The 12,236-nt window shown below is 29.9% G+C and overlaps 1 protein-coding gene across 1 annotated transcript in view; it reads left to right on the top strand.

Annotated features, from left to right (window-relative positions):
* LOC142214604 (B-cell receptor CD22-like) overlaps window positions 1-11,886 on the top strand; it is a 71,103-nt gene extending 59,217 nt beyond the window's left edge. Inside the window, exon 8 of the mRNA XM_075283544.1 lies at window positions 11,870-11,886. Coding sequence (XP_075139645.1) covers window positions 11,870-11,886 — 17 coding nt within the window. The remainder of the gene's footprint in view (window positions 1-11,869) is intronic.
* Window positions 11,887-12,236: the final 350 nt, after the last annotated feature.

The following is a 12,236-nucleotide window of genomic DNA, read 5'->3' as shown; positions in this document are numbered from 1 at the left end:
CAGGTGTCCCTACACAGAGAGCCCTTCCGTCATATGACCGCTGTCACGTATATCATGTCTGAACTGAGGTGGATAAAGTCTCTGGAGGTCAGAAAAAAGTCTGATAATGTAAAATTGTGGAGAAATGTATATATCGATTGCTGAATATTCTGATAACACTGCAAATAAGTCTGTTCATTTATTTATGGATTTATTTTTTTTCCCCCTCTTTATCCTGCCAGCAATGGACTCTTAAGTTAAAGTGATTCTCATTTTTGTTATCTGACAGACATGTCTGATTTATGTTATATTATTATTATTAGTTATTAATTCTGCTGGAATGTAATGTATTTTTGTTTTGTTTTTACTAATAAAAATTACCTCCTATGTACAAGAATATAACCACTATAATACTGCTCCTATGTACAAGAATATATCTACTATAATACTGCTCCCTATGTACAAGAATATAACTACTATAATACTACTCCTATGTACAAGAATATAACTACTAGAATACTACTCCTATGTACAAGAATATAACTACTATAATACTACTCCTATGTACAAGAATATAACTACTATAATACAGCTCCTATGTACAAGAATATAACTACTATAATACTACTCCTATGTACAAGAATATAACTACTATAATACTGCTCCTTTGTACAAGAATATAACTACTATAATACTACTCCAATGTACAAGAATATAACTAATATAATACTACCGCCTATGTACAAGAATATAACTAGTATAATACTACCTCCTATGTACAAGAATATAACTACTATAATACTACCTCCTATGTACAAGAATATAACTACTATAATACTACCTCCTATGTACAAGAATATAACTAGTATAATACTACCTCCTATGTACAAGAATATAACTACTATAATACTGCTCCTATGTACAAGAATATAACTACTAAAATACTACTCCTATGTACAAGAATATAACTACTAGAATACTACTCCTATGTACAAGAATATAACTACTAGAATACTACTCCTATGTACAAGAATATAACTACTATAATACTGCTCCTATGTACAAGAATATAACTACTATAATACTACTCCTATGTACAAGAATATAACTACTATAATACTGCTCCTTTGTACAAGAATATAACTACTATAATACTACTCCTATGTACAAGAATATAACTACTATTATACTACCTCCTATGTACAAGAATATAACTACTATAATACTACTCCTATGCACAAGAATATAGCTACTATAATACTGCTCCTATGTACAAGAATATATCTGCTATAATACTGCTCCTATGTACAAGAATATAACTACTATAATACTGCTCCTATGTACAAGAATATAACTACTATAATACTACCTCCTATATACAAGAATATAACTACTATTATACTGCTCCTATGTACAAGCATAAAACTAATATAATTCTAATCCTATGCACAAGAATATAACTACTATAATACTACTCCTATGTACAAGAATATAACTACTATAATACTGCTCCTATGTACAAGAATGTAACCACTATAATACTGCTCCTATGTACAAGAATATATCTACTATAATACTGCTCCTATGTACAAGAATATATCTACTATAATACTGCTCCCTATGTACAAGAATATAACTACTATAATACTACTCCTATGTACAAGAATATAACTACTATAATACTGCTCCTATGTACAAGAATATAACTACTATAATACTACCTCCTATGTACAAGAATATAACTACTATAATACTACCTCCTATGTACAAGAATATATCTACTATAATACTGCTCCTATGTACAAGAATATATCTACTATAATACTGCTCCCTATGTACAAGAATGTAACTACTATAATACTGCTCCTATGTACAAGAATATAACTACTAGAATACTACTCCTATGTACAAGAATATAACTACTATAATACTGCTCCTATGTACAAGAATATAACTACTATAATACTGCTCCTATATACAAGAATATAACTACTATAATACTACCTCCTATGTACAAGAATATAACTACTATAATACTACTCCTATGTACAAGAATATAACTACTATAATACTGCTCCTTTGTACAAGAATATAACTACTATAATACTACTCCTAAGTACAAGAATATAACTACTATTATACTACCTACTATGTACAAGAATATAACTACTATAATACTACCTCCTATGTACAAGAATATAACTACTATAATGCTACCTCCTATGTACAAGAATATAACTACTATAATACTGCTCCTATGTACAAGAATATAACTATTATAATACTGCTCCTATGTACAAGAATATAACTACTATAATACTGCCCCCTATATACAAGAATATAACTACTATTATACTGCTCCTATGTACAAGCATAAAACTACTATAATACTACTCCTATGCACAAGAATATAACTACTATAATACTACTCCTATGTACAAGAATATAACTACTATAATACTGCCCCTATGTACAAGAATATAACTACTATAATACTGCTCCTATGTACAAGAATATAACTACTATAATACTGCTCCTATGTACAAGAATATAACTACTATAATACTACTCCTATGTACAAGAATATAACTACTATAATACTGCTCCTATGTACAAGAATATAGCTACTATAATACTGCTCCTATGTACAAGAATATATCTACTATAATACTGCTCCTATGTACAAGAATATATCTACTATAATACTGATCCCTATGTACAAGAATATAACTACTATAATATTGCTCCTATGTACAAGAATATAACTAGTAAATACTGCTCCTATGTACAAGAATATATCTACTTTAATACTGCTCCTATGTACAAGAATATATCTACTCTAATACTGCTCCCTATGTACAAGAATATAACTACTATAATACGGCTCCTATGTACAAGAATATATCTACTATAATACTACTCCTATGTACAAGAATATAACTATTATAATACTACTCCTATGTACAAGTATATAACTACTATAATACTGCTCCTATGTACAAGAATATATCTACTATAATACTGCTCCCTATGTACAAGAATGTAACTGCTATAATACTGCTCCTATGTACAAGAATATAACTACTATAATACTACCTCCTATGTACAAGAATATAACTACTATAATACTACCTCCTATGTACAAGAATATAACTACTATAATACTGCTCCTATGTACAAGAATATAACTACTATAATACTAACTCCTATATACAAGAATATAACTACTATAATACTGCTCCTATGTACAAGAATATAACTACTATAATACTGCTCCTATGTACAAGAATATAACTACTATAATACTGCTACTATGTACAAGAATATAACTACTATAATACTACCTCCTATGTACAAGAATATAACTACTATAATTCTGCTCCTCTGTACAAGAATATAACTACTATAATACTACCTCCTATGTACAAGAATATAACTACTATAATTCTGCTCCTATGTACAAGAATATAACTACTATAATACTGCTCCTATGTACAAGAATATAACTACTACAATACTGCTGCTATGTACAAGAATATAACTACTATAATACTACCTCCAATGTACAAAAATATAACTTTATAATACGGCTCAAATGTACAAGAATATAACTACTATAATATTGCTCCTATGTACAAGAATATAACTAGTATAATACTTCTATGTACAAGAATATAACTACTATAATACTGCCCCCTATATACAAGAATATAACTACTATTATACTGCTCCTATGTACAAGCATAAAACTACTATAATACTACTCCTATGCACAAGAATATAACTACTATAATACTACTCCTATGTACAAAAATATAACTACTATAATACTGCTCCTATGTACAAGAATATAGCTACTATAATACTGCTCTTATGTACAAGAATATATCTACCATAATACTGCTCCTATGTACAAGAATATAACTACTATAATACTGCTCCTATGTACAAGAATATAACTACTATAATATTGCTCCTATATACAAGAATATAACTATTATAATACTGCTCCTATGTACAAGAATATAACTACTATAATACTGCCCCCTATATACAAGAATATAACTATCATTATACTGCTCCTATGAACAAGCATAAAACTACTATAATACTACTCCTATGCACAAGAATATAACTACTATAATACTACTCCTATGTACAAGAATATAACTACTATAATACTGCTTCTATGTACAAGAATATAGCTACTATAATACTGCTCCTATGTACAAGAATATAACTACTATAATACAGCTCCTATGTACAAGAATATAACTACTATAATACTACTCCTATGTACAAGAATATAACTACTATAATACTGCTCCTTTGTACAAGAATATAACTACTATAATACTACTCCAATGTACAAGAATATAACTAATATAAAACTACCGCCTATGTACAAGAATATAACTACTATATTACTGCTCCTATGTACAAGAATATAACTACTATAATACTACCACCTATGTACAAGAATATAACTACTATAATACTACCTCCTATGTACAAGAATATAACTAGTATAATACTACCTCCTATGTACAAGAATATATCTACTATAATACTGCTCCTATGTACAAGAATATAACTACTAGAATACTACTCCTATGTACAAGAATATAACTACTAGAATACTACTCCTATGTACAAGAATATAACTACTAGAATACTACTCCTATGTACAAGAATATAACTACTATAATACTGCTCCTTTGTACAAGAATATAACTACTATAATACTACTCCTATGTACAAGAATATAACTACTATTATACTACCTCCTATGTACAAGAATATAACTACTATAATACTACCTCCCAAGTACAAGAATATAACTACTATAATACTACCTCCTATGTACAAGAATATAACTACTATAATACTGCTCCTATGTACAAGAATATAACTACTATAATACTGCTCCTATGTACAAGAATATAACTACTATAATATTGCTCCTATATACAAGAATATAACTATTATCATACTGCTCCTATGTACAAGAATATAACTACTATAATACTGCCCCCTATATACAAGAATATAACTACTATTATACTGCTCCTATGTACAAGCATAAAACTACTATAATACTACTCCTATGCACAAGAATATAACTACTATAATACTACTCCTATGTACAAGAATATAACTACTATAATACTGCTCCTATGTACAAGAATATAGCTACTATAATACTGCTCCTATGTACAAGAATATATCTACCATAATACTGCTCCTATGTACAAGAATATAACTACTATAATACTGCTCCTATGTACAAGAATATAACTACTATAATACTACTCCTATGTACAAGAATATAACTACTATAATACTGCTCCTATGTACAAGAATATAGCTACTATAATACTGCTCCTATGTACAAGAATATATCTACTATAATACTGCTCCTATGTACAAGAATATATCTACTATAATACTGATCCCTATGTACAAGAATATAACTACTATAATATTGCTCCTATGTACAAGAATATAACTAGTAAATACTGCTCCTATGTACAAGAATATATCTACTTTAATACTGCTCCTATGTACAAGAATATATCTACTCTAATACTGCTCCCTATGCACAAGAATATAACTACTATAATACTGCTCCTATGTGCAAGAATATAGCTACTATAATACTGCTCTTATGTAAAAGAATATATCTACCATAATACTGCTCCTATGTACAAGAATATAACTACTATAATACTGCTCCTATGTACAAGAATATAACTACTATAACATTGCTCCTATATACAAGAATATAACTATTATAATACTGCTCCTATGTACAAGAATATAACTACTATAATACTGCCCCCTATATACAAGAATATAACTATCATTATACTGCTCCTATGTACAAGCATAAAACTACTATAATACTACTCCTATGCACAAGAATATAACTACTATAATACTACTCCTATGTACAAGAATATAACTACTATAATACTGCTTCTATGTACAAGAATATAGCTACTATAATACTGCTCCTATGTACAAGAATATAACTACTATAATACTACTCCTATGCACAAGAATATAACTACTATAATACTACTCCTATGTACAAGAATATAACTACTATAATACTGCTCCTATGTACAAGAATATAGCTACTATAATACTGCTCCTATGTACAAGAATATATCTACCATAATACTGCTCCTATGTACAAGAATATAACTACTATAATACTGCTCCTATGTACAAGAATATAACTACTATAATACTACTCCTATGTACAAGAATATAACTACTATAATACTGCTCCTATGTACAAGAATATAGCTACTATAATACTGCTCCTATGTACAAGAATATATCTACTATAATACTGCTCCTATGTACAAGAATATATCTACTATAATACTGATCCCTATGTACAAGAATATAACTACTATAATATTGCTCCTATGTACAAGAATATAACTAGTAAATACTGCTCCTATGTACAAGAATATATCTACTTTAATACTGCTCCTATGTACAAGAATATATCTACTCTAATACTGCTCCCTATGTACAAGAATATAACTACTATAATACTGCTCCTATGTACAAGAATATATCTACTATAATACTACTCCTGTGTACAAGAATATAACTATTATAATACTACTCCTATGTACAAGTATATAACTACTATAATACTGCTCCTATGTACAAGAATATAAATACTATAATACTGCTCCTATGTACAAGAATATAACTACTATAATACTGCTCCTATGTACAAGAATATAACTACTATAATATTGCTCCTATATACAAGAATATAACTATTATAATACTGCTCCTATGTACAAGAATATAACTACTATAATACTGCCCCCTATATACAAGAATATAACTACTATTATACTACTCCTATGTACAAGCATAAAACTACTATAATACTACTCCTATGCACAAGAATATAACTACTATAATACTACTCCTATGTACAAGAATATAACTACTATAATACTGCTTCTATGTACAAGAATATAGCTACTATAATACTGCTCCTATGTACAAGAATATATCTACCATAATACTGCTCCTATGTACAAGAATATAACTACTATAATACTGCTCCTATGTACAAGAATATAACTACTATAATATTGCTCCTATATACAAGAATATAACTATTATAATACTGCTCCTATGTACAAGAATATGACTACTATAATACTGCCCCCTATATACAAGAATATAACTACTATTATACTGCTCCTATGTACAAGCATAAAACTACTATAATACTACTCCTATGCACAAGAATATAACTACTATAATACTACTCCTATGCACAAGAATATAGCTACTATAATTCTGCTCCTATGCACAAGAATATAACTACTATAATACTGCTCCTATGTACAAGAATATAACTGCTATAATACTACCTCCTATGTACAAGAATATAACTACTATAATACTGCTCCTGTGTACAAGATTATAACTACTATAATACTACCTCCTATGTACAAGAATATAACTACTATAATACTGCTCCTATGTACAAGAATATAACTACTATAATACTACCTCCTATGTACAAGAATATATCTAATATAATACTGCTCCTATGTACAAGAATATATCTACAATAATACTGCTCCCTATGTACAAGAATATATCTACTATAATACTGCTCCTATGTACAAGAATATAACTACTATAATACTACTCCTATGTACAAGAATATAACTACTATAATACTGCTCCTATGTACAAGAATATAACTACTATAATACTGCTCCTATGTACAAGAATATAACTACTATTATACTACCTCCTATGTACAAGAATATAACTACTATAATACTACTCCTATGTACAAGAATATACCTACTATAATACTAGTCCTATGTACAATAATATAACTACTATAATACTGCTCCTATGTACAAGAATATAACTACTATAATACTACCTCCTATATACAAGAATATAACTACTATAATACTACTCCTATGTACAAGAATATAACTGCTATAATACTACCTCCTATGTACAAGAATATAACTGCTATAATACTTCTCCTGTGTACAAGATTATAACTACTATAATACTACCTCCTATGTACAAGAATATAACTACTATAATACTGCTCCTATGTACAAGAATATAACTACTATAATACTACCTCCTATGTACAAGAATATATCTAATATAATACTGCTCCTATGTACAAGAATATATCTACAATAATACTGCTCCCTATGTACAAGAATATAACTACTATAATACTGCTCCTATGTACAAGAATATAACTACTATAATACTACTCCTATGTACAAGAATATAACTACTATAATACTGCTCCTATGTACAAGAATATAACTACTATAATACTACTCCTATGTACAAGAATATAACTACTATTATACTACCTCCTATGTACAAAAATATAACTACTATAATACTACTCCTATGTACAAGAATATACCTACTATAATACTAGTCCTATGTACAATAATATAACTACTATAATACTGCTCCTATGTACAAGAATATAACTACTATAATACTGCTCCTATGTACAAGAATATAACTACTATAATACTACCTCCTATATACAAGAATATAACTACTATAATACTGCTCCTATGTACAAGCATAAAACAACTATAATACTAATCCTATGCACAAGAATATAAATACTATAATACTACTCCTATGTACAAGAATATAACTACTATAATACTGCTCCTATGTACAAGAATATAACCACTATAATACTGCTCCTATGTACAAGAATATATCTACTATAATACTGCTCCTATGTACAAGAATATATCTACTATAATACTGCTCCCTATGTACAAGAATATAACTACTATAATACTACTCCTATGTACAAGAATATAACTACTATAATATTGCTCCTATGTACAAGAATATAACTACTATAATACTACCTCCTATGTACAAGAATATAACTACTATAATACTACCTCCTATGTACAAGAATATATCTACTATAATACTGCTCCTATGTACAAGAATATATCTACTATAATACTGCTCCCTATGTACAAGAATGTAACTACTATAATACTGCTCCTATGTACAAGAATATAACTACTAGAATACTACACCTATGTACAAGAATATAACTACTAGAATACTACACCTATGTACAAGAATATAACTACTAGAATACTACTCCTATGTACAAGAATATAACTACTATAATACTGCTCCTATGTACAAGAATATAACTACTATAATACTACTCCTATGTACAAGAATATAACTACTATAATACTGCTCCTTTGTACAAGAATATAACTACTATAATACTACTCCTATGTACAAGAATATAACTACTATTATACTACCTCCTATGTACAAGAATATAACTACTATAATACTACCTCCTATGTACAAGAATATAACTACTATAATACTACCTCCTATGTACAAGAATATATCTACTATAATACTGCTCCTATGTACAAGAATATAACTACTATAATACTGCTCCTATGTACAAGAATATAACTACTATAATATTGCTCCTATATACAAGAATATAACTATTATAATACTGCTCCTATGTACAAGAATATAACTACTATAATACTGCCCCCTATATACAAGAATATAACTACTATTATACTGCTCCTATGTACAAGCATAAAACTACTATAATACTACTCCTATGCACAACAATATAACTACTATAATACTACTCCTATGTACAAGAATATAACTACTATAATACTGCTCCTATGTACAAGAATATAGCTACTATAATACTGCTCCTATGTACAAGAATGTAACTACTATAATACTGCTCCTATGTACAAGAATATAACTACTAGAATACTACTCCTATGTACAAGAATATAACTACTAGAATACTACACCTATGTACAAGAATATAACTACTAGAATACTACTCCTATGTACAAGAATATAACTACTATAATACTGCTCCTATGTACAAGAATGTAACTACTATAATACTACTCCTATGTACAAGAATATAACTACTATAATACTGCTCCTTTGTACAAGAATATAACTACTATAATACTACTCCTATGTACAAGAATATAACTACTATTATACTACCTCCTGTGTACAAGAATATAACTAATATAATACTACCTCCTATGTACAAGAATATAACTACTATAATACTACCTCCTATGTACAAGAATATAACTACTATAATACTGCTCCTATGTACAAGAATATAACTACTATAATACTGCTCCTATGTACAAGAATATAACTACTATAATATTGCTCCTATATACAAGAATATAACTACTATTATACTGCTCCTATGTACAAGCATAAAACTACTATAATACTACTCCTATGCACAAGAATATAACTACTATAATACTGCTCCTATGTACAAGAATATAGCTACTATAATACTGCTCCTATGTACAAGAATATAACTACTATAATACTACTCCTATGTACAAGAATATAACTACTATAATACTACTCCTATGTACAAGAATATAACTACTATAATACTTCTCCTATGTACAAGAATATATCTACTATAATACTGCTCCTATGTACAAGAATATATCTACTATAATACTGCTCCCTATGTACAAGAATATAACTACTATAATATTGTTCCTATGTACAAGAATATAACTAGTAAATACTGCTCCTATGTACAAGAATATATCTACTTTAATACTGCTCCTATGTACAAGAATATATCTACTCTAATACTGCTCCCTATGTACAAGAATATAACTACTATAATACTGCTCCTATGTACAATAATATAAATACTATAATACTGCTCCTATGTACAAGAATATAACTACTATAATACTGCTCCTATGTACAAGAATATAACTATTATAATACTGCCTCATATGTACAAGAATATAACTACTATAATACTGCTCCTATGTACAAGAATATAAATACTATAATACTGCTAATATGTACAAGAATATAACTACTATAATACTGCTCCTATGTACAAGAATATAACTACTATAATACTACTCCTATGTACAAGAATATAACTACTATAATACTACTCCTATGTACAAGAATATAACTATTATAATACTGCCTCATATGTACAAGAATATAACTACTATAATACTGCTCCTATGTACAAGAATATAAATACTATAATACTGCTCCTATGTACAAGAATATATCTACTATAATACTACTCCTATGTACAAGAATATAACTACTATTCCCCATACGTCCAACACAGCAGCACAACAGATGGGGTATTCCTGCCCCTGCGTGCAATCAGGACAGGTGGAACTTTTACTCAATCAAAGAACCTCCCCTATAAGAGGTCACCAGACCTCCCCCTCCTCGTGTTTTTTTCTGTCCTGCGGACAGGGACAGGTGGTGAGGAGGCCTGTGGCCTCCTCCGGGATCGGAAGAAGGTGGCTGTTAGCTCCTTCTTCTTTCCCTTTCTTTCCTTCTCTTTCTTTCCTTCTGAGAGAAAGATTTAGGTTTTGTCTTACCTGCTTTGCAGGATGTCTGATGGTTCAGCTGTGCACAGCTCATTCACTGCCCAATAAGGTAAGCTGAGTCCTAGCTTTCCTCTGTGTTTTCTGAAAACTAAAAGCACTGATACTTTTTGCTATGGGCACTCTATTATGTCGATTGTATGTCTATTGCAATGGCCTGTATGTACCTGTCTGTGTTACAGTCAGGCATGGAATTTTTGTGGGAGCCTTGCTTCCCTTCATGCTTAGTGCATAGTGTGAGCACTCATTTCCATTGCAATGGCCTGTCTGTGTTACAGGCAGGCATGGAATTTGGGTGGAGCCTTTGCTCCATTCATGCATAGTGCATAGTGTAGCACTTATGTCTATTGCAGTGGTGTGTATGTACCTGTCTTTGTTACATGCAGGCATGGAATTTGTGTGAGAGCCTTGCTTCCCTTCATGCTTAGTGCATAGTGTGAGCACTTATGTCTATTACTGTGGCCTGTAGGTGCCTGGCTGTGTTACAGTTCACAGGCATGGAATTTGTGTGTCAGCTTCTGCTCCCTTTATGCTTAGTGCATAGTTGTGCATGTCTATTGCGATGCCCTGTGCGATTGTTATGGCTTTACCGCACCTATCTGGCCGGGCTTCCCGCTGCCCTAAAGCGCAGCTAATGGGAACTGCAGCCTATGAGATGGCAGTGAGTTGTCCAGCAACTCCCACAGCTCTGGTGAGGTAAGCTAAGGTGCACCAAGACTACTTTTGTGAGTGAACAAGTCCCTTTAAAAAAAA

This window comes from Leptodactylus fuscus, chromosome 7 (assembly GCF_031893055.1).
Source record: "Leptodactylus fuscus isolate aLepFus1 chromosome 7, aLepFus1.hap2, whole genome shotgun sequence".
NCBI lineage: Eukaryota > Metazoa > Chordata > Amphibia > Anura > Leptodactylidae > Leptodactylus > Leptodactylus fuscus.
The sequence above is the reverse complement of the archived record's forward strand: the minus strand, read 5'-3'. Positions and strand labels throughout refer to the sequence as shown.